Source organism: Salvelinus alpinus, chromosome 15 (assembly GCF_045679555.1).
Source record: "Salvelinus alpinus chromosome 15, SLU_Salpinus.1, whole genome shotgun sequence".
Taxonomy (NCBI): Eukaryota; Metazoa; Chordata; class Actinopteri; order Salmoniformes; family Salmonidae; genus Salvelinus; species Salvelinus alpinus.
The window spans coordinates 20,466,105-20,489,131 of NC_092100.1; the positions used below are offsets into that span (position 1 = coordinate 20,466,105).

Genomic DNA, 23,027 nt, shown 5'->3' on the forward strand with positions numbered 1-23,027 from the left:
GGCCTACACACAATACCCCATAATGTCAAAGTGGAATTATGTTTTTCGAAATGTTTACAAATCAAGAAAAAAATGTAAGCTGAAATGTCTTGAGTCAATAAGTATTCAAACCTTTGTTATGGCAAGCCTAAATAAGTTCAGGAAAAAATGTGCTTTACAAGTCACATAATAAGCACGGACACACTATGTGCAACAATAAGTTTGTTCTGAAGTGTCTGTTCTATATTTGAGAGATATAAGAAGGATCAGGAAATATTTATTATGTATTTAACTCCTTATTTTTGGCACTAAATAGACTGCATATGTACTTCCATAACTTTTTCAACTGGTATGGGGGACCTTCAAACGAGTCTTGTGAGGCCTGTGGGCGTCCTAGAGCAACATAATCAGTTACGTGTTTGTGAGAGTCTCACCTTTCCACAGAGGGGTCATAATAGTTCGGAAGCTACAGACGATTTTGTGAGAAGACCGTTTTTCGTGATGTTTCATGGTCTAACAAACACCTTTATAGCTCTGTCACCTTTCACCGCAGATGCGGAAGAGCGACATAAGCATATGAGGTGGATTGAGACGCATCCAATGCAAAAAAAACATATCTCTAGATTAAACTGACAGATTTTTATGGGGATTTTTGTATTATGCTAATTAATCGACCTTAGGGTCTTTTAACATGATTTTTGAATGACTACCGCATCTCTGTAGTCCACACATACAATTATCTGTAAAGTCCCACAGTTGAGCAGTGAATTTCAAACACAGATTCAACCACAAAGGTTTTCTAATGCCTCGCAAATAAGGGCACCAATTGGTAGATGGCAAAAAAAACTGACATTGAATATTCCTTTGAAGTTATTAATTACACTTTGAATGGTGTATTAATACACCCAGTAACTACAAAGATACAGGCATCCTTCCTTACTCAGTTGCCGGAGAGGAAGAGAACCGCTCAGGGATTTCACCATGAGGCCAATGGTGACTTTAAACAGTTACAGAGCTTAATGGCTGTGATAGGAGAAAACTGAGGATGGATCAATAACATTGTAGTTACCCTACAGCACTAAACTAATTGACAGAGTGAAAAAAAGGAAGCCTGTACTGTCACGCCCTGGCCTTAGTAATCTTTGTTTCCTTTATTATTTTAGTTAGGTCAGGGTGTAACATGGGGAATGTATGTGTTTTTGTATTGTCTAGGGTGGTTGTATGGTTTAGGGGGTTAAGTAGAGTAGATGGGTTTGTGTTTAGTGTAGGTGTCTAGCTGTGTCTATGGTTGCCTGAATTGTTCTCAATCAGAGACAAATGTCATTAATTGTCTCTGATTGGGAGCCATATTTAAGACAGCCATAGGCACTAGGTTAATGTGGGTAATTGTCTATGTTGTACGTTTGTAGCTTGTGTGTGCACTTACGTCTTTAGCTTCACAATCGTGTGTTGTTTTGGTTTCAGTTTGTTAAAGTGTTCGTTGCATGTTTTTCCTTTTCTCTAAAATAAAAGAGAATGTATTTTGCACACGCTGCGCCTTGGTCCACTCTCTCTCAGCAAGACGATCGTGACATGTACAGAATACAAATATTCCAAAACATTCATCCTTTTTGCAAAAAGGCACTAAAGTTATACAGAAAAAATGTGGCAAAGCAATTAACTTTTTGTCATGAACACAAAGTGTTATGTTTGGGGCATATCCAATACAACACATTACTGAGTACCACTCCCCATATTACCAAGCATAGCGGTGGCGGCATCATGTTATGGGTATGCGTTAAGGCCTGGGGAACTTTTCAGGATAAAAAGAAAAGGAATGGAGCTAAGCACAGGCAAAATCCTAGAGGAGAACCTGGTTCAGTCTTCTTTCCACCAGACACTGGGAGATGAATACACCTTTCAGCAGGACAATAACCTAAAACACAAGGCCAAATCTACAATGGAGTTGCTTACCAAGAAGACAGTGAATGTTCCTGAGTGGCTGAGTTACAGTTTTGACTTAAATCTATGGCAAGACCTGAAAATGGTTGAATAGCAATGATCAACAACCAGAATAATGGGATAATGTTTCCAATCCAGGTGTGGAAATCTCTTAGAGACTTACCCTGAAAGACTCACAGCTGTAAATGCTGCCAAACGTGCTTCTACAAAGTATTGACTGAGTGGTCTGAAAACAGATGTAAATGAGATATTTCTGTATTTAATTTTCAATACATTTGCAAAAATTTCTAAAAACATGTTTTCACTTTCTCATTATTAGGTAGATGGGTGAGAGAGAAAAAAATAGATTTAATTCATTTTGAATTCAACCTGTAACACAGCAAAATATGGAATAAGTCAAGGGGTATAAATAATTTCAAAAGGCACTGTATGGCCTGAATTCAGGCCTATTCCTACAGAGGAGACAGACAGGGAAGGGACAAAGGAAGCCAGTTGTAACACATATTTGAATAGCTATAATATGTGATCCTTATAGGTCTCAATCCACATTCAGAAATGGGCTCCGTAGTCAGGAAATTCCAGTGGCATCCATCCATGCAGAAATGCAGTGTGAGCTAAACAGCAGTGCAATATCTTATTCTCAAGAGGAGAAAACTCAGTTTTTCACAATTCCTGACATTTAATTCTAGTAAAAATTCCCTGTCTTAGGTCAGTTAGGATCACCACTTTATTTTAAGAATGTGAAATGTCAGAATAATAGTAGAGTGAATGATTTATTTCAGCTTTTATTTCTTTCATCACATTCCCAGTGGGTCAGAAGTTTACAAACACTAAATTAGTATTTGGTAGCATTGCCTGTATATTGTTTTACTTGGGTCAAACATTTCGGGTAGCCTACCACAAGCTTCCCACAATAAATTGGGTGAATTTTGGCCCATTCCTCTTGACAGAGCTGATGTAACTGAGTCAGGTTTGTAGGCGTGCACGCTTTTTCAGTTCTGCCCACACATTTTCTATAGGATTGAGGTCAGGGCTTTGTGATGGCCACTCCAATACCTTGACTTTGTTGTCCTTAAGCCATTTTGCCACAACTTTGGAAGTATGCTTGTGGTCATTGTCCATTTGGAAGACCCATTTGCGAACAAGCTTTAACTTCCTGACTGATGTCTTGAGATGTTGCTTCAATATAACCACACAATTTTCCTACCTCATGATGCCATCTATTTTGTGAAGTGCACCAGTCCCTCCTGCAGCAAAGCACCCCCACAACATGATGCTGCCACCCCCGTGCTTCACGGTTGGGATGGTGTTCTTCGGCATGCAAGCCTCCCCCTTTTTCCTCCAAACATAACGATGGTGATTATGGCCAAACAGTTCTGTTTTTGTTTCATCAGACCAGAGGACATTTCTCCAAAAAGTATGATCTTTGTCCCCATGTGCAGTTGCAAACCGTAGTCTGGCTTTTTTATGGCGGTTTTGGAGCAGTGGCTTCTTCCTTGCTGAACAGCCTTTCAGGTTTTGTCGATATAGGACTCGTTTTACTGTGGATATAGATACTTTTGTACCTGTTTCCTCCAGCATCTTCACAAGGTCCTTTACTGTTGTCCTGGGACTGATTTGCACTTTTTGCACCAAAATACGTCCATCTCTAGGATACAGAACGCATCTCCTTCCTGAGCAGTATAACAGCTGTGTGGTTCCATGGTGTTTATACTTGCGTATTATTGTTTGTACAGATGAACGTGGTACCTTTAGGCGTTTGGAAATTGTTCCCAAGGATGAACCAGACTTGTGGAGGTCTACAATTTATTTTCTGAGGTCTTGGCTGTTTCCCCCCACTCCCCCATGATATCAAGCAAAGAGACACTGAGTTTGAAGGTAGGCCTTGAAATACATCCACAGGTACACATCCAATTGACTCAAATTATGTCAATTAGCCTATCAGAAGCTTCTAAAGCCATGACTGAATTTTCTGGAATTTTCCAAGCTGTTTAAAGGCACAGTCAACTTAGTGCATGTAAACTTCTGACCCACTGGAATTGTGATACAGTGAATAAGTGAAATAATCTGTCTGTAAACAATTATTGGAAAAATTAGTTGTGTCGTGCACAAAGTAGATGTCCTAACCAGCTTGCCAAAACTATAGTTTGTTAACAAGAAACTTGTGGAGTGGTTGAAAAACAAGTTTTAATGACTCCAACCTAAGTGTATGTAAACTTCCGACTTCAACTGTAAATATTCCCTTGGATAAATTCTGTATTCCTTATGGATTTGGATTCCTCACGTCTCATTCCTTAGTGGATGAGATTCGTTATGACAAGACCCTCTGTGTATAAGTACTTGTTTACTTAGGGGGGATACCTTAAAGTGCTTACATGCAACATCAGAAACTACTTGTTCCCTATAAATCAATTTTATTATCATATCAGCCTATCATCAAATGGTCTTTGCCAGATATCAAACGATGATTGTTATGGATTTGAACTACTTATTCCTCTATGATAAAGCCGTTAGCCTGGGTTGACAGGCAGGCTGGACGGCACATGGTGTGACATTTTTCACTTCATCCCCAGTGAGCTTTTCTGGGCCAACTCCCTTCACACTGCCCAGAGGAAATATGAACGATTGGTATATGGCACCTTTTCACCTCAGTGTCAGCCATGTCAAAGCAGCTGATGTGTCTGTAAACAATACTGCTCCATGAATGAGGTGAGTTGGGGCAGGTAGGATGCCTTTGGCACACCTGAAAGTGAAAACACTTTCTTATAAATCAGATCAGGTTCCTCACTAGAATCTGGTTGGCATGTGTCAAGATGCAAAGTCAATCGATAAAAGGCTGTTGTTGTAGTGGTTTACCACAGCTAGTCAGCGGGCAATGCCCTTTATTGATGGACAGTTTTAGTGCAGCTGGTATGCTACTAAACTGTGAAGACAGACAGGCTGTGGGTCCAGGTTTAGGGGGGACACCCCTACCTCCTGCACATCTTTCCACACCCTATAAGACAAAACCTCTCCACAGTTCTCTGTGACTCAAACTCAAATTTCAGGTGTGCAGAAATCAAAGCAAAACAGTATCTTTCAGAGAATGGTGTTTGGTTGCAGAATGCTGAATTATTCAATATGTTTAATACTCCAGTACATTAGATGTATGTCAATCAATAATAAGAATCATATTTATTTGCGTATATCTTCCTATTTCAATGGCAGACATTATTCTCCATTCTCTCCCATCAACAGGACATCTGATCCCCTCATCCCAACCTCAAAACCTTGGCATTCCAACTAATATCAGCTGGTGAGGGGAAACTTCAATGTAAACTCATTATCTGTCCTCTGTTGTATGTGGAGCTGCTAAGCATTCTTTATTAGTGACTTGGACGGACCGTCCAACAACAGACCACAGACATCTTCACCAAGCAATCACAACTTGTTAACTCTATCTCTCTCTCTATGGCTTACCCATACCAGAGCCAAACCTATTCTTGAGCAGGACAAGAGGTGTATTAAGCGTCATATGCCAACTCTTCCATCCACAGGGTTAAATGTCGAATTAGGCCCTGTGTTTCTCTCTCCTGTCTGATCTGTCTTTTTTCTGTGAAAACATAGCAACCCAAATAAGGAGATTGGCTGAGAGCTGCTGTGTAAGTGAGTGTTTACAGTGGTCCAAGCCATTCCTTAGAAAGGCCTCGTATGAGTGGTTTGATTGGGTGGTGGGTGGGTGGGTGGATGTTTGGTGAGGGGGGCAGAGTGGTGCGTGGAGGGATGGAGGGAGGGAGGAAGGGAGAGGGAAGCATCGGAGACTACACTTAGGTTTGGTTGGGAGTTTAAAGCATTGACAGCAGCCCTAGGCTCAAGTCTGCATCCCTCTGTGCTGCACTTGCAACCTCTGTCTCTCAATCCGTTGCTCTCCCTCTTTCTCTACCTCTGTCTGTTTCTCTAGCCCTCTGACTTGTGGACTCGGGATCTAGTAGTCGCTCCATTACTGCATAGTACAGGCTCTATCTCAAACTACAGGGGTAACACAACTTTCTCAGCTACATTTCTCTTCTCAGTGAGCGCACTCTAATCAGGCACTATGGAGGCCATCAAGAAGAAGATGCAGATGCTGAAGCTGGACAAGGAGAACGCCATCGACCGCGCAGAGCAGGCTGAGACCGACAAGAAGGCAGCAGAGGACAAGTGCAAGCAGGTGAGTTGAGAAAGAGACATGCAGATGGATCTATGAAACATCACTCAGTTGACACAGTAAATTGGCACTTAGCTACAGAAGGATAAAGTGCAGGATTTAATCAAAAGCTATGTTCATAAAGGGACATCACAAGAGATATCCGAGTTGGATGACGATGCTTAAATTCAAACCATGTACGGGCTCTGATGTCTCATACTGCTCTACACTCTGTAAGCCAATCTAAACATTTGTTCCATACCAGTTGTAATTCGGAGAAAATTATTGGTAAACACGTCACAGTTTATTGAATTAATCCAATGCAAATATGTTTGATTAAAGTGTGGAACAAAATCAAAGATTTACAGTGTTAGCAAATGTATTGTTAGGGAATTGTAATAGATGTGAGACCAAGTCAATCAAAGTTGAAAGAATCAAAGTGAATCCAGTGTGCATATGCCTGTAATGTCTGCAGCTGACCAGAGCACAGCTCAGTGTAAAAGTGTTTAGGTTGGGTTAAATCAACAAATGACTCATGAAAGATGACGCTGACCTATGAGGAAAGATTCCTTACCAACAGCCCACAGCAGCCTTGGGAGGGAAAGAGGACAGGATGACAGCTCCTTCAATGGACAACACACAGTACCACTGGGACTTGACAAGAGCAATAAAACACAGCTTAAACAGAGTATAACCTCCGATTATGCCTTTCGTTACATAGTCCAAAGATTAATGATGATCTGAGTACTTTATCCCCCAGGCTTGGACTAAACTGATGCCAACTGAAAAAAATGTATTTAAAAAAGAACAAATAGGTGCTGGATGCAGCATCGTCTTGATGGTCTGTTGACAAGGCTCAGCCCAAATCAGGATAAGCCCAGTGGTGGTTGTGGTCCTACAATTCCACAGAGATAGACCCAGGCCCCAGATCCTATTCACCCCGAGTTTGGAGGTTCGTGATGGGGCTCTGGAGAGGTATAGCTGTAGCAGAGGAGCCTGGCTGAGGACCACTGGTAGACCAAGGGCGTCCATCCAAGTGCCTGACATGCGTCTCCATTGCCTGAGAGAACACAGTCAACCAAGGATAGCAGCTGTATTTTTAAACAATAGATCGGCCATGTGGAATCCAGCGGGATTATCAGCACTTCAGAGCCCCAAAGGCACAGAGGGGAACTCTGATTACTACTTAGCCCCCAGTGTGTGTGCAGGCTCTGCATGCTAGCACTTTGTTCTGACAAAAACTGAAATCCACTTTCAACACCCTGAGGGAAGTCACCATGCACATTGTAGATTTATCATCTCATCACTGTTGCTTTGAGCAGATTATCAATCCATCTGCGGAGTTATAATTTTATAGGCATTCATTTCTCTGATGTTTTACCATCAAATCATAGAGGTGTAACATTGGTACCCATAGGGGGGCTGCTAAATAGGTCCCCTGAATATCAAGATGGATTCTGGGTAGACACATTGGTCCTGTAAAGCCCACTGAACACAAACAAGTTATTAAAGCTTCTGGTAAATGTAAACTCTCTTTTATTTGAGTCTGAGGAATTTGATACTGTAATAAACACGATGGGAGACAGGGAGCTGGTTTCAAGCAAAGGGCGCAGGTGTTTATTGAAAAGGACCACAGGTGGAGGCAGGTAGCTGGGTCCAGGGGCAGGCCATACACAGGCAGGGAAAAGGCTAGTAACGTAGCCCGGGAGGTCAGGCAATAGGTAGATAACAGGAAATCCATAGGCTAAAGTACAGGCAGGGAATATGCAAAAGGCGTCGTTAGTGAGGCAGGCAAAAACTCATACACGGGAGGAGTAAATCGCGGGAAAAACAGTGCTCTGAAATACATGTCACAAAACAAACCTCAGTGATGGGGTGCAAAGAACTGAACTAAATAATGTGTGTTAATGAAATACAGGTGTGTGAACAGGTGATTAGAATTCAGGTGATTGGGATCTGGAAAGTGAGCTGCGTTCAGGGGATCTATGTGTTTGAGGGTGTGAGTTGGAAGCAGACGTTACTGTACCCCACCCACCCCTCCACGGGCCTCAAGCTGGGCGGTCAGGACGATTACGGTGGAAAGCCAGGATCATGGCCGGGTTGAGGATGTCCTGGGCGAGTGACCCTGGACCGTTCTTCGGGTCCGTACCCCTCCCAAGCCATCAGGTAGTGGATGCGACCACCCAGGCGCTTGGAGTCAAGGAGGGTTCGGACGGAATAAGCCGGTGCACCGCCGACGTCAAACGGCGGGGGTGCGCCACAGGAGGATGGAGAGGGCTGTACCTCACAGGCTTGAGAAGGGACACATGGAAGGATGAGGAGATCCGGTAATGGCGGGGCAACTGGAGACGGTAGGTGACAGGATTGATGCGGTGTGTTATTTTAAAAGGACCAATGAACCAGGGACTGAAATTTTTGCAGGGGTCACGAAGCCAGATGTCACGGGTAGAGAGCCACACGTTGCTCAGGGTGGAAGAGTGGAGTAGGTCGGCGACACCGGTCAGAGAACCGTTTCTGGGAGATGGAAGCTTGGTGGCGGTGCCGATGTGCAGTCTCCCAAACCTGCTTGCGCCGTTGAAACCTCTCATCGACGGCAGGCAGTTCCGGGCTCTGTCTCCCATGGGAACATGGGGGGGTTGGTATCCAAGGACACACTGAAAAGGAGTGAGATGGAGTGAGGAATGCACCAGGGAGTTCTGTGCGTATTCAGCCCAGGCTAGAAAGCAACTCCACTCGTATGGTTGGTGTGTGCAGTGTTGACGAAGGTACTTCCCTATTTCCTGATTCAGGCATTCCGTCTGCCCGTTGGTATGGGGATGGTATCCGGAGGATAGGCTGATGGAGACCCCCAGTCGATCGCAGAAGGCTTGCCACACCCTGGAGACGAACTGGGTTCCCCGATCCGAAACGATGTCTTCCAAGATCCCATACAGACGAAAACACCTGTTGGAACATGCACTCAGCCATTTCCATGGCATTAGGTAGATGCGGAAGGGGGATGAGTGAGCACATCTTGGAGAACCGTTCCACTACAACTAAAATAGTTGTGAAGCCCGAAGAGTCCGGCAGATTCGTGAGGAAATCCATGGCGATATGGGACCATGGTCTGTGGTGTAGGTAAAGGCTCGAGCTTACCGGTAGGTAGTTGGCAAGGGCACTTTGCCCAAGCACAGACGGGACAGGAAAGAACGTAATCTCGGACGTCGGCTGTTAGGGATGACCACCAGAATTTGCGTGTCAGTAGCTCCGTGGGATGCGTGATTTTGGGATGGCCAGAACTCAGCTATGTATGGCACCACTGCATTAGTTGGAGTCTGACAGATGCAGGAACATATGTCTTGCCTGCAGGGGTGTTGGGAGGTGCTGGGTCATGGCATAGGGCCTCCTGGACGGCTGCTTGGATTTCCCACTGTATGGGTCCCACGACACAAGATGGAGGCAGGATGGGCTCGGGAGCTGGGTTAGAGGAAGGGGTGTCAAATAGACGGGATAAGGAATCAGCCTTCACATTTGTCTTGCTGGGCAGATAGGTGACGGTGAAGTTGAAGAAGAGTGCCCAGCGAGCATGTCTGGGGTTGAGACTCTTAGCACTTCTTAAGTACTCCAAATTTCAGTGGGCAGTGAGGACAAGGAATGGGTGATGAGCTCCCTCTAACAAGTGGCGCCACTCTTCAATAGCCAGCTTAATGGCGAGGAGCTCTAGGTTCCTGACATAGTTCCTCTCAGCGGGTGACAGTTTCTTGGAAAAGAAGCCACATGGGTGTAATTTGGGAGGTGTCCCGACTCGCTGAGAGAGAACCGTTCCCACACCAACCTCAGATGCATCCACCTCCAGAACAAAAGGCAGGGTAGGATCTGGCTGCCTAAGAATGGGTGCAGAGGTGAAGAGGCATTTCAAGGTCTCAAATGCAGTAAGGGCGGTGTCGGTCCATTGGAGGGTACGGGTTTTGACTGGTGAGAGCTGAGAGAGGAGCGGTTGTGCTGCTGCAGTTCCAGAATGAACCGACAGTAGTAGTTGGAGAATCCTAGGAGACGTTGTAGTTCCTTTACAGTGGTAGATTTGGGCCAATTAAGCACAGCCGTGACTTTGCCTTCGTCCATGTTGACCCCTCCTGGTGTCAGCACGAACCCTAGGAAGGTTACTGTGGTAACGTGAAAGGCACTCTTCTCAGCCTTGACATAGCGATGGTGGTCCTGTAGCCGTTGGGTAAAGTACAGGCAGGGAATAGGCAAAAGGCGTCATTAGTGAGGCAGGCAAAAACTCTCATACACGTGAGGCGTAAATCGTGGGGAAAGACGTGTCACAAACCAAACAATACCTCACAGTGATGGGGTGCAAAGAACTGAACTAAATAGTGTGTGATAATGACATACAGGTGTGTGAACAGGTGATTAGAATTCAGGTGATTGGGATCTGGAGAGTGAGCTGCGTTCAGGGGATCTAGGTGTTTGAGAGTGTGAGCTGGAAAGTGGGCTGGAAAGTGAGCTGCGTTCAGGGGATCTACGTGTTTGAGGGTGTGAGTTGGAAGCAGACGTTACAGATACAGCTAGATGTGTAGCTGAAGGACAGAACTGAACAAAGCATACACATTCCTACCCATACCAACATATTTTCTTATAGAAATTTGGAAACACAATCTCACATTTTATTAATTCATTAAAGAAGATAAACAAGAACGGCAACATATGATGGAAACTTGATACTAAAAACCTTAAGTTGATGTGAAGATTCCTTCAAGACTTTATCCTTTAACTTTGATAAAAAGGTGATATAATAAGAGTTATCATAATAGAAATATAAGAAAGCAAGATGAGTAGGCTAATATACTGAAAGAAGAAAAGACACCAATGTTTGTGCGTGTGTGCATGCAGGAGAGCTAATATGTATGTATGTGAATGTTTGTGTGTGTGAGAGTGGGTGGGTGGGTGAGTGAGAGAGAGAGAGAGCTAACTGTGTGTACTATTAACTAACAAACATCTGTCCTGCTCTAGCTGGAAGACGAGGTGCTGAGCCTGCAGAAGAACCTGAAGGGGACTGAAGACGAGCTGGACAAATACTCTGAGTCCCTCAAAGACGCCAAGGAGAAACTGGAACAGTCTGAGAAGACCGCCGCAGACGTGAGTGGGCAGCAAAGCACCCTGGGTAGAGCCCCTATCACACACCCACTGGGTGGTGATTGGAGGAAGGGGACTAGGAGGAGGTTGGGGGCGTGGGTTAAGTACACTATCAGTCAAAAGTTTTAGAACACCTACTCATTCAAGGGTTTTTATTTATTTTTTACTATTTTCTACATTGTAGAATAATAGTGAAGACGTCAAAACTATGAAATAACACATATGGAATCATGTAGTAACCAAAAAAGTATTTGAGATTCTTCAAATAGCCACCCTTTACCTTGATGACAGCTTTGTACACTCTTGGCATTCTCTCAACCAGCTTCACCTGGAATGATTTTCCAACAGTCTTGAAGGAGTTCCCACACATGCTGAGCACTTGCTGGCTGCTTTTCCTTCACCCTGCGGTCCGACTCATCCCAAACCATCTCAATTTGTTTGAGGTCGGGGGATTGTGGTGGCCAGGTCATCTGACGCAACACTCCATCACTCTTCTTCTTGGTAAAATAGCCCTTACACAGCCTGGAGGTCTGTTGGGTCATTGTCCTGTTAAAAAACAAATGATAGTCCCACTAAGCCCAAACCAGATGGGATGGCGTATCGCTGCAGAATGCTGTGGTAGTCATACTGGTTAAGTGTTCCTTGAATACTAAATAAATCACAGACAGTGTCACCAGCAAAGCACCCCCACACCATAACACCTCCTCCATGCTTTACGGTGGGAAATACACATGCAGAGATCATCCGTTCATCCACACCGCGTCTCACAAAAACATGGCGGTTGGAACCAAAAATATCTCATTTGGACTCCAGCCCAAAGGACAAATTTCCACCGGTCTAATGTCCATTGCTCGTGTTTCTTGGCCAAAGCAAGTCTCCTCTTCTTATTGGTGTCCCTTAGTAGTTGTTTCTTTGCAGCAATTCGACCATGGAGGCCTGATTTGCAAACATTTCTAAAAACCTGTTTTCGCTTCGGCATGATGGGGTATTGTGTGTAGATAAAAATATTTATTTAATCCATTTTAGAATAAGGCTGTAACGTAACAAAATGTGGAGAAAGTAAAGGGGTCTGAATACTTCCCAAATGCACTGTATATCATAGAAATCAAAATATATTTCCACGTGAAAATGTTATGGGATTTGCTGCATTGGTTTTGTTGGTAGGCCTACATTATGCTCAAATAGCCAGAATAGCCAATTGGCTACTGTCTAAAACGGCAAGGGTACATCCTCAGTGTTCACTGTAAACACTTGCCGGAAGTTTAAAAACAAATTCCGCTCACAAGACCTAAAATTTGCTCAGTGTTTAGCAGTCTTATGGCTTGGGGGTAGAAGTTGTTCAGGCTCCTGTTGGTTCCAGACTTTGCAGCACTGGTGCTACTTGACGTGCGGTAGCAGAGAGAACAGCCTATGTCTTGGGTGGCTGGATTCTGACAATTTTTGGGGCCTTTTTCTGACACCATCAGGTATAGAGGTCCTGGATGGCAGGGAGCTTGGCCCCCCATGATGTATTGGGCCGTACTCACCACCCTCTGTATGGCCTTACAGTTGCCGTACCAAGCGGTGATGCAGTCAGTCAAGATACTCTCAATGGTGCAGCTGTAGAACTTGAGGGCTCATGCCAAATAATTTCAGCCTCCTGAGGGTGAAGAGGTGCTATCGTGCCCTCTTCACAACTGTGTTGGTGTGTGTGGACCATGTTAATTTGTTAGTGATGTAGACATCGAGGAACTCAAAGCTATCGACCCGCTCCACTACAGCCCGATCGATATGGATGGGGGCGTGCTTGCCCCTCCGTTTCCTGTAGTCCGTGATCAGCTCCTTTACAATATTAAGCATTAGTGGAATGGTTCCACCTGTTGGGATCAATGATTTATATATACACTAGATGACTGATAGGGGGCGATGTGTTGAAACCACCATGCCTCCATCTTGGCACTCTTCCACCGTTGTAAAAAATATTTTGGAAGTTATAGAAATTAATTTATTCATGTCTACATTTGTTTTTGCATGTATTATATTACACACACCCTATTGCATACTTTTAAATTATATTAAGTGAGCAAAAATGTTCTTAAAAGTAAATTTTTTAGATTACTAATGTTACTGTCTCCAATACAACAACAAAAATACTTAAATAGATGTCATTTTGTCCTTGAAACATTTGATTGAAATACTGCACAATTTCATTCATTCCCATAGAGTACCACAGTATGTGGCATAATAACCATAAAACTTAGCAGTCAAACAGGGAAATGGCTCCAATTGTTTTTTCCACCAATCATTTTGCCTTTAAGGGATTTTAGAAACACCTCAAATGAGGTCTTTGTGATGTGTAGGCTTACCATGATGTGCCATTTTGATTTGGGCTCCCGAGTGGCGCAGCGGTCTAATACACTGCATCTCAGTGCTAGAGGCATCACTACAGACCCTGGTTTGATTCCAGGCTGTATCACAACCGGCTGTGATTGGGAGTTCCATAGGGCGGCGCACAATTGGCCCACTGTTGCCCGGGTTTGGGTTTGGCCGGGGTAGGCTGTCATTGTAAATAAGAATTTGTTCTTAACTGACTTGCCTAGTTAAACAAAGGTTCAATTTAAATACAGGCTTAGGCTTCATTTCAAAGAGGATCAAGTGTGTGCTTGTCATACTTTTGATGGATATTTTTGATGTTGAATATGAATAAGCCCATATTGTTGTTTTTCAATATCCACAATCTGATGATCTAATAAGATGATCTATTCAAATGTAGAAATTCACCAACTTTTCATGAGAGGAAAGGCAGTTTTTGATATTAGTTATGTGCTCTCTGAACGACTGTTCGTCAAAGAAAGGCAGTGTCTGTTTTGCCTGTGGCTAGAATGATGTTATCCTGCTGTCATTATGAGATATTATCTCTCACACCAGACCCACTTTTTCATTTTCCCAAACACAGTAGGCCTGGTGTCTGAGATCTGCAAGCAGACAGAAAGAAAGAATGAGCACCAATATTTATACAATAAACAATCTATGCAAGAAAACAATTAGCAGTAACAATACAGTTCCTGTAACACTTTAAAAAATTCTCTAACGTAAGAGATAGCGGTTTGTAGATAAAACAACAGTCAGATTATCTGAGCCGTGTGTGCCCCAACTTCAACAAGGAGACCGTATTGTTTGGGATTCCGGATATCCCAGAGAAACTCACTGTTGTCTTGCACAGGGAGAGAGAAAGACAGAGAGAGAGGAAGTGGCTGATCAGGCCCAGGAAGGCAGGACTGACATGGCAGCTCTGGGGAATTTAGACCAGGCTTCCCATGAAAACATGCTCCTGAACACTCCGCCACATGTCATTTATTAGAGGCAATGGTCAACTCATTACACATCTGAATTAACACAGCCAAATCAGATGAGTAGGCAGAGAATAACTGCCCTATAAGCCAGACAACAGCTGATTACTAGTGTTAGCCTGTGTCTGTGGGGCATTGTAAATGAATAGTATGGTGAGGCTGCCCCTAGACACTGGTCTAAGGTCAATTTTCCCAGCTAATGATTTAACATCAGGATTTTAGGGAGGTTAAGCTGGTCCTAGATCAGTGCCTAGGGGGAACTCCAACCTGAAGCGTGTGGTATGTCCTTTGTGTCTGTGGGGCATGGTAACCTTAGAGAATGGGCTGTAGTGAATACGGGTTGAAAAGGGCTGTGGAGCAGCAGGGCCGAGCAGCAGTTCTGGAATGTCAAGAATGCAGCTAAAGCAAACAGATAGGCCCACACTCCAGTGTCTAATGAAATAAATGCTCCAAGCTTTTCCGGTGGGGAATTCACATAGGCATTCATAGAGCTGGAGCTGAAGCTGTACCAACCACATTTCCACAAGACACTCACCCGAGACACCATAAATCAAAACCTGCTGATTCCGTCTGCTTGCTGGAGTATGGAGACAACTGAATCATGTGAATTGTTTTGTGTATTGCTACCCACACACATATTGATGAGGTATTCAACAATCAAGTTACAGTAACCAAACAAATGAGTCTCCAGAGCTACACAAAAACACCACAACATTTAGCCTAAAATCAAATGCTTTAGACTTTGATTTGACAAATGTTGATAAAACCTGGAATTTTTGTACACTGTAATAGATCATAAGAATGAACTGTTACGAATATTGTTCAGAATAATCTCTTAAAGTTCAAGTATGAATTTTCCATATCAAACCAGAGAGAAGAGCTACTTATAGGCACTTAAGTGTCACATTTTTGCCTCATTTTTGCTGGACTGGATTTCCTGTTTTCCCTGTCTTTGGTGACTAAATTGAAGCCCTGAATTTGAAGAACATACATTATTTACCATGGCATTGGCAACTGTTAACGTACATAATACTCTTTATAGGCTACAAAATGGATTGATTTCTTGCCATTGAAGCTGTTCATTGAAAGTCCCCTTTGCCTACACCCGCAAGAATCCCGCAGAACGGGAACGCCCCGCCTATCCTAAAACTGTGACCTCATCTGAATCACACTTCAAACTTCTCTGTATTGGAGGAACTTTCCTCATCATTCCTTCCTTTTATTTATTTATTATCTGCCGTTCAAAACTGGAACGCTTCGCTAATGCGTTCATACATATTTCATTCCAAAGTATATATTTTAATATTTTTTAAAAGTTACTCTTAGTCTGAGTCTGAACTAAATAACCACCTGGAAAACCTATTGTCTTGGCTTATACAACTTTTCTTATTGCACTGCACTTGAAGATTTCTATTCTGCTATTTCGGTCCATTCCAAAGACTGAATACTATTATTATATCCTGTTTGAATAGACCAAAGCAACTTTTGCACAATATTACAATTTTCGAAACCAAAAGTATTTTTTTAACGAATAGTACGAGAATGGCAGGTTTGAATTCTTTGGACGCTGTGAAGAGAAAAATCCAGTGTTTGCAACAGCAAGCCGACGATGCAGAAGACCGAGCCCAGGTTTTACAGAGAGAACTGGATGGGGAACGAGAACTTCGGGAGAAAGTGAGACAATCGAATACTTATCTTTTCCCTCTGTCTACTCCTTTTAAAAACGTCGCTTACCTGTCCTTCTCTTCATGACCACGTCTGTTATAATGTTACGTTCTGTAATAGTGTGGAAAGTACACGTTAATTAATTGATCTGCCGGTAGTGAAGACACAATGGTCTCCAAAAAAGGCTGAATTGCTAAAGGTCCTAGCGCGTGCCCTATAATCATCAGATGTGTGCTACAGTAGGAATATAAATATATGGTCCTTTTCTCTCTTTGGACATTTCCTTTTCATTATAAAGGAGTAAGTTGTAACTAGGCTAGACTTAATAATTAGGCCTAATTTAGGTTTGTATGAGTCTAATGCTGGAACAAGATGTTAGTATAAAAAATGGGTAAATCTGGAGGGCCAGTACGAACTTAAGTTTCTTGTAAAATAGCTGTATGGTTCAAAAAGTATTTCAAATGCTGTTGCTTTTGAAATATGTCTGAATCATCAAAACATATTTGCAATAGAAACATTACATGGCTACTTGCGGGGGGCCTAATGAGTTGTCAGGTCTTGATTGGGAAGACAGCAAGAGGTGAGGTAATGAGAGGATCTGGCTAAAGGAGTGGTTTCCCCTTCATTTCAGTGCAATCCATCAAAGGAAGCAAAAGAAAGAGGGATGTGAAATGGATGTTTGATGGATAGCATTGTCCTCCACGAGAGGCCCAGGATGTAAATGTGTGCCAATGGCTTCTTGGTAGTTGTTGTCAGCTATAGGCCTTGTAGAGAGGAAGCTTTCACTGACATATGGTGATGCATATAGAAGAGACAGAACCTCAGGGCTCATTGGACATGAGTACTGACTCATGATTGGACAGCAGGGAGGCCATAGTGGGTCTGTGAGAAGCTTAAGAACCAGGCATGGTGGGGGATACATTTTCATTTCATCCCCTGAATTGACCCCAAGTCTGCAACCTGGCTGCTATTACATTCACAGTTTCTTCAGTCACAGACTCAGACCTTACATCATGTCGGTCTTCTCAGCCTCAAAGCATTTTAATGTACCTCTTAAAGGGATAGTTTGGGATTTTGTCAATGAAGCCATTTATCTACTTCCCCAGAGTCAGATAAACTCGTGAATACCATTTTTATGTCTCTCAAGCATGAAAAAAGTTAAAGGTAGTTTCACGAACCAATGATAACTAACGTTAACGCTATGACTGGAAGAACACATTCAGCTGGTACAGCAGATATATAGAAGCTAATGGCTAGGAGATAAAAAGGCTTCTGGAGTTTGTAATTTACAAAAGCTTCCAGTCATTGCGCTATCGCAAACGCTAGATAGCAACTCCCTTCAAACTGCACGGAGAGACATAAAAATGGTATCCACAAGTTCATCTGACTCTGTGGAAGTAGATAAAGGGCTTCATGCCAAAATCCCAAACTATCCCTTCAAGCTCAAGACATTAGTCTGTGTTCAAGGATGAAAAGACTTGAAGTGGTTGAGTCTTGAGTGAGCACTTGTGTGGCTACCTCAAGGGTGTATGGGCCCATGTGTGAATAATTGGGGCAAACCAGGGTGATTTATTGGCACAACAAACTATTTCATTGGAACAAGATGCACAAAAGAGGGAACATTGTTGTGTCTTTCATGAGGTAATGAATCGTCTTTTGAATAGTTAAAACAGGGAGACTATTGGCCTAAAACGAATGCCTTGATGTTATTTTGGAGTGAAGTGGCATTCTTGTCTTGCAAGGCGTAACTTAACTTCACACAACACCCTCTGCCTTTGTTGAACCACCATGGAATGATAATCAAGAAATACTTGACGTTGTAAAGAACAATCTCAGCTAAAGCCCCACACATACAAACCAATTATACAATATATATTTATTTAGACTTTTGTTGCTTTCTTAGCATTCAGGCCCACTGGACAGGGGTGGTAGGCGGGATTCTAAGAGGAGACTCAGGGGATGGATGGATGGGTGGGAGATGAACTGATAAGCAACCTTGGTTGCTGGGTGGGATGGGAAGGGAAGGAGTGGGCGAGGCATGCTTTCTTCAGGGTGGGAAGCATGCTTTCCGGGTGGGGAGGGAGGATGCGGGCGAGTGTATGTGGACTAAGGGGGAATGGGTCAGGGTTATCTTTGTATGCATTTTGTTTGTTTTTGTACTTGTAACCCCCCTCTGAAAAAGGAAAATGTCAAAACGAAATAAAAAGTTGATCACAAAAACAAGATGTGCTTCTTTGAGGCTTTATATATTCATATCAACAGTTCTCACAGTATGTACAGTATTTAGGTTAGGTTGGAGGTTCTAGGCCTATTTCAGATTATTATCCATATTCTATGCATGTAGAGGAGAGGGAAGATATCTATCCCAAGCTGAGCTAGCTTTACTCCCAGATCCTTCCTGGAGGGACTGCCTCTGGTTTGATATATACCATAGTGCTCCAAACCACAGAGCTAGGATCAGATTACCCTACCCCCAGTCCTAGCCTTAACCATTAGGGGGATGAAACGGTATCTGACCCAGTATCAGTGGTTAGACGCAGCTTCTCTCTACTCCCTGCCCCTGAGGAACATGCCAGGATACTGCCTGTCGGCTCCACTCCGACACTTCCTGTGCCACAGCTTCAGCCCACATCAGCAGGAAGATAAGCAGATGCTGGACATTTCTCCCAGGCCTGTGATACAGACACATCCTGATTATCTGGGGGGTCTAAAAGAGAACCCAGTTGCTATGTGAAGTTGGCTACTGACTTTGGTGCTGCAAATATTTCTTATCAAAAGACTTCTATAGAATAATGTGATATTTAGAATCACTTATTATAAAAGTGTAAAGAGCAGACCACACCCAGCTAGCGCATAACATTCTGAGAACCATATGAGCGTGGTTGTCCTATGGTTATTTTGCATAAAACCTTAACATAACTTTCTGGGAATGGTGCAGGATAGTTACATGGCTTTGGGACATTCTCAGCACATTTAAGGAACTTGACAAAAATGTTTATTTTCTTGGTATTTCATTACTTTAACAGGACGTTTCCTAAAAGTTCAAACATGGTTACATTTAATTTCAATTTTGGTAATGTTCTAGACCCTTAAGAAACAATGTTCGTCTGTCGGAATTTCCATACTTCAGCATAACGTTTCCTACAGGTGTTCTCATGGTTGTATTTAAAGTCATGTTCTCAAATTGTTCCGAGAACGTTAAGAAAACTTTACATAAAAACCACAAGAGAACTTTAATAACATTCAGAGAACGTTCTAAGAATATAAAAACATACATTCCGTTCTCAGAACGTTAAGACCATTGACATGAAAACTTTAGTAACGTTCAGAGAACGTTTTAAGAATTATGTATACAATCCGTTCTCCGCATCGACAAAACTCTCTCTATCCTCTATCTTGTTAAGTGTGTTCAAGTGTGTTGGCCACACCTGATCTTAATGAGTGCTTGTTTCCTTTGAATGTTCACTTCCGTCCTCAGAACATAAAAAAATATATATCTTTTTTTATTTTATCCCCCTTTTCTTCCTAATTTCGTGATATCCAATTATGATCTTGTCACATCGCTGCAACTTCCCAATGCGCTTGGGAGAAGCGAAGGTCGAGTCATGCGTGCTCCGAAACATGGCCCACCAAACCGTGCTCCTTAACACCTGCCAGCCGCGCCAATGTGTTGGAGGAAAAGCCATTCAACTGACGACCGAGGTCAGCCTGCAGGCGCCCGGCCCACCACAAGGAGTTGCTAGAGCGTGATGAGCCAAGTAAAGCCCCCCCGGCCAAACCCTGCGATGCAGTGCCTTAGACCACTGCGCCACTCGGGAGGCCCCAAAAACATTCAGTTTTACTGGTCAGGCAACTTATGGCTTTGTTCCCAGAACCAATGGGAAACCAAAATCGGACGTTCCCACAACTTCCAAGTAACCAAATGTGCTAGCTGGGCAGTCTATCCCTCTCACCAAGTTTTAAATAACATTTTATTGCTTAGATCTGTATGCTTTTGACAGCCACGTAAATATACAGTAGTGAATGCCAAATAGGTCTAGAGTTGTTGACTGGCCTGTCTGGTAATTAGCCAGTGGTTTCCTGCCACAAATAGCACCATGATGCATTGCATGCTATGGAAAGAATTACTTCCTGGTTCCACTGGAGAGAAAAAATCTAACTTTGGACTTTCTCCATGGGAGTATCACGACTATTCAAATTTAAGTTTAACAGTAATACATTTTGGCATTCATTGGGCACAGGGCACTCCCTTGGAACTTGAAAGTACAGTATTTGAGGGAGTGGATGTTGGCTTGTACTTACAGTGTTGACCAGGGATCCCACTGCCACGCATAGTGACAGGCCTAAGCTTGTCCACTGCTTTAGAGTTGTGGGGGTCACCATAATATATAAACCAGTAAATAGTTTCACAAGCGGAATGTTTACTTTACCTGCTGGTACTTAACTCTCCGGTCTAAGACCCAATTGAGCCCTCGCTTCCTTATTTGCATACCCGCACTACTTCCTGGTGTTGGCTAGCAACCGAGACCCTGCTGAAGCACAGGGCTTTTGTTTTGCACATGTTCTCAGACCCATAAACAAATCAGTGAGCCATCTCCACTCTGAAGCTGGCTTAAGTCAAGGATGAGGAACGGGACAGGGTCTGAATGTGCCTGAAATACGATGGAGTTGACCACTCTGTTCATTTAGCGTCCTATTTGCATTGAAAAGGCTTGTGGCACTGCATTAGAAGCACGTGGCTGATGGTTAATAGCCTGCCTTTACATATCTCCTCCTGAAACGCCTAGTTATATGAGGCTGTCTTTGCATGTCAAGTCTCTGCTAACAGATGGGATCACAACAGGACTGGACCAGCACTATAACACAGCTCCAGCCTGGAACACTTCCATAGAAACCCAATCCTTACGCTCTTCATTACCCCACTGTCCTCAAATGAAGCAATAATTTGATTCCTGACGTGCAGTAGCCCTCCCTCCCTCTCAATGCTTATGACTCTTCAGGATGAGAGAGACAACAGGCATGTGTTTTCTAATGAATGCAGTCTCACTCTCACCTCCTTCGTTCTTTGTAGCTCAGATCATAAGAGAATGGCGTTAGTGACGCCAGGGTCTTGGGTTCGATTCCAGCTGGGGCCATCAATACGAACATTTATTAATTCACTGTTGTAAATCGCTAAATGGTATATCCCTGTCATCTTTGGCTCAGCATTTACATAATCACGGCCAATGAAAAGGCTCTGGTATTGATATAAAGTCTTCACAGCGTAAAGAAAGCTGGTCGCGTGGCCACAGGGAGGGGGATAGAACTTTGTGCTGAGTAGGGGACAAAGTGAGCGATTCAGCGAGTTAGCGCTCTAGATGCTGGTGGAATATCAAGCCTATTGTAGTGAGCTGCTGGCGCTTGATAAGGATGCTGTGGCAGTGGGTTATTAGTGTCAGTGGGGCTTTGTTGTGTCATCAGCTGCCAGCTAGCCTCAAACAGCCTCAATACAACAGAACACAGTCAGCTGGTACAGCAGATATATAGAAGCTAATGGCTAGGAGTTTAAAAGGCTTCTGAAGTTTGTAATTTACACTTTGAAATTTCAGATCTGATTTTCCCTTCCGAAAAAAGGAATCAACCCCAACAAAAAATGTCCATGAATTATTATCTACATAATAATAATGATCCTACATTTGTAGCTACTGATACCCTTTTCATTCTATACACTATTGTTGATATATTTAATGCCATGACATAATAATAGACATTGCATTAGCATAACTTTAGTCTGTTGAGTTTCTCACTAGACATTTCCTATCTTCCATTCATAATTGGATCCTCTTATTTATATGTGAGAGAGGAAGCACTAACAGAGCACCTCCTTAGCTTGGTGTCTTTCCTTTTCCTGAATCTAGTTCTCACAGATGGTTTCATTTAAGCATTTTTTTTCTCTGTGTGTGTGTCTCTCTTTGTGTGTGTGTCTATGTGCGCCATTGTGCATATACGCAAGTAAGTGTGTGTGTGTGTGTGTGTGTGTGTGTGTGCTTGCTCTCTAACGTCTTCTTGGCACTGCACTACAAACATTCTCTCGAGTATGTTTTACCATATAAGGTGTGTGTCTTAGGCAGCCAGAGAATGCTGTTTGACGAGAGAGAGAGAGAGAGATCTCCTCTGACCCTGACCTAACTGAGAGAGAAAGAGGGGAGGGAGGAAGGTCAGGATGTAGTGTGGATTGGTTTCCTGTCCGTTTTCTACCTTTTTCCCCTTTAAACCTACTCCATTTCCTTTCTCTCAAATAGGGTCTTTACATTTTCGTCTAAATAACAGGAATGTGCTCATGTACTGTATAGGGTGTGACTGTAAGTTGTTATGACAGTTAGTTGGTAATTAGCTATGATATTTGCATACTTTTCTTTGTGGTACTTTTCCAGATTATTCTTTAGCGACCATCCATATGGTATGGGCCTGGTCCATAGTTCAGCTACACAGTAAATAATCTAACTAACAACAAAATGCTTTTCCAACCAACCCTGAGAGACTTCAGTTTTTGAATGCAAGTACCTTACATCATCATGCGTCTCGAAGAAGAATGCCTGGTTCCCTCGACATGGCTGAATGAATTACCTTTGGAACATACTGTATACAGATGTAGGATCTTTATTTGAGCCAGTTTGCTATAGCAGGAAAATAATCCTGCAGCAATAGGAAATGTAAATTATTATGCAGATTATAATTAATAGACATTTTTGTCTGAATCCTTTTAAACCTCAAATACAGTAGAAAATACAGTCCTGCATTGCAGAAAAGTTCTCCTGCAACAGGGTGATCAAATTAAGATCCTACATCTGTAG

The 23,027-nt window shown here is 43.0% G+C and overlaps 1 protein-coding gene across 4 annotated transcripts in view; it reads left to right on the forward strand.

Annotated features, from left to right (window-relative positions):
* The first annotated feature begins 5,862 nt into the window (after nucleotides 1-5,862).
* LOC139539672 (tropomyosin alpha-4 chain-like) overlaps nucleotides 5,863-23,027 on the forward strand; it is a 28,978-nt gene continuing 11,813 nt past the window's right edge. For 2 of the 4 annotated variants that reach the window (XM_071342839.1, XM_071342841.1), the window contains exons 1-2: nucleotides 5,863-6,109; nucleotides 11,078-11,203. In XM_071342839.1, the coding sequence (XP_071198940.1) occupies nucleotides 5,996-6,109; nucleotides 11,078-11,203 (240 nt within the window). In that variant the 5' untranslated portion in view covers nucleotides 5,863-5,995. Of the gene's footprint in view, nucleotides 6,110-11,077; nucleotides 11,204-15,649; nucleotides 16,204-23,027 lie in introns of those variants that run through there. The other 2 variants (XM_071342840.1, XM_071342842.1) reach the window with 2 other exon arrangements.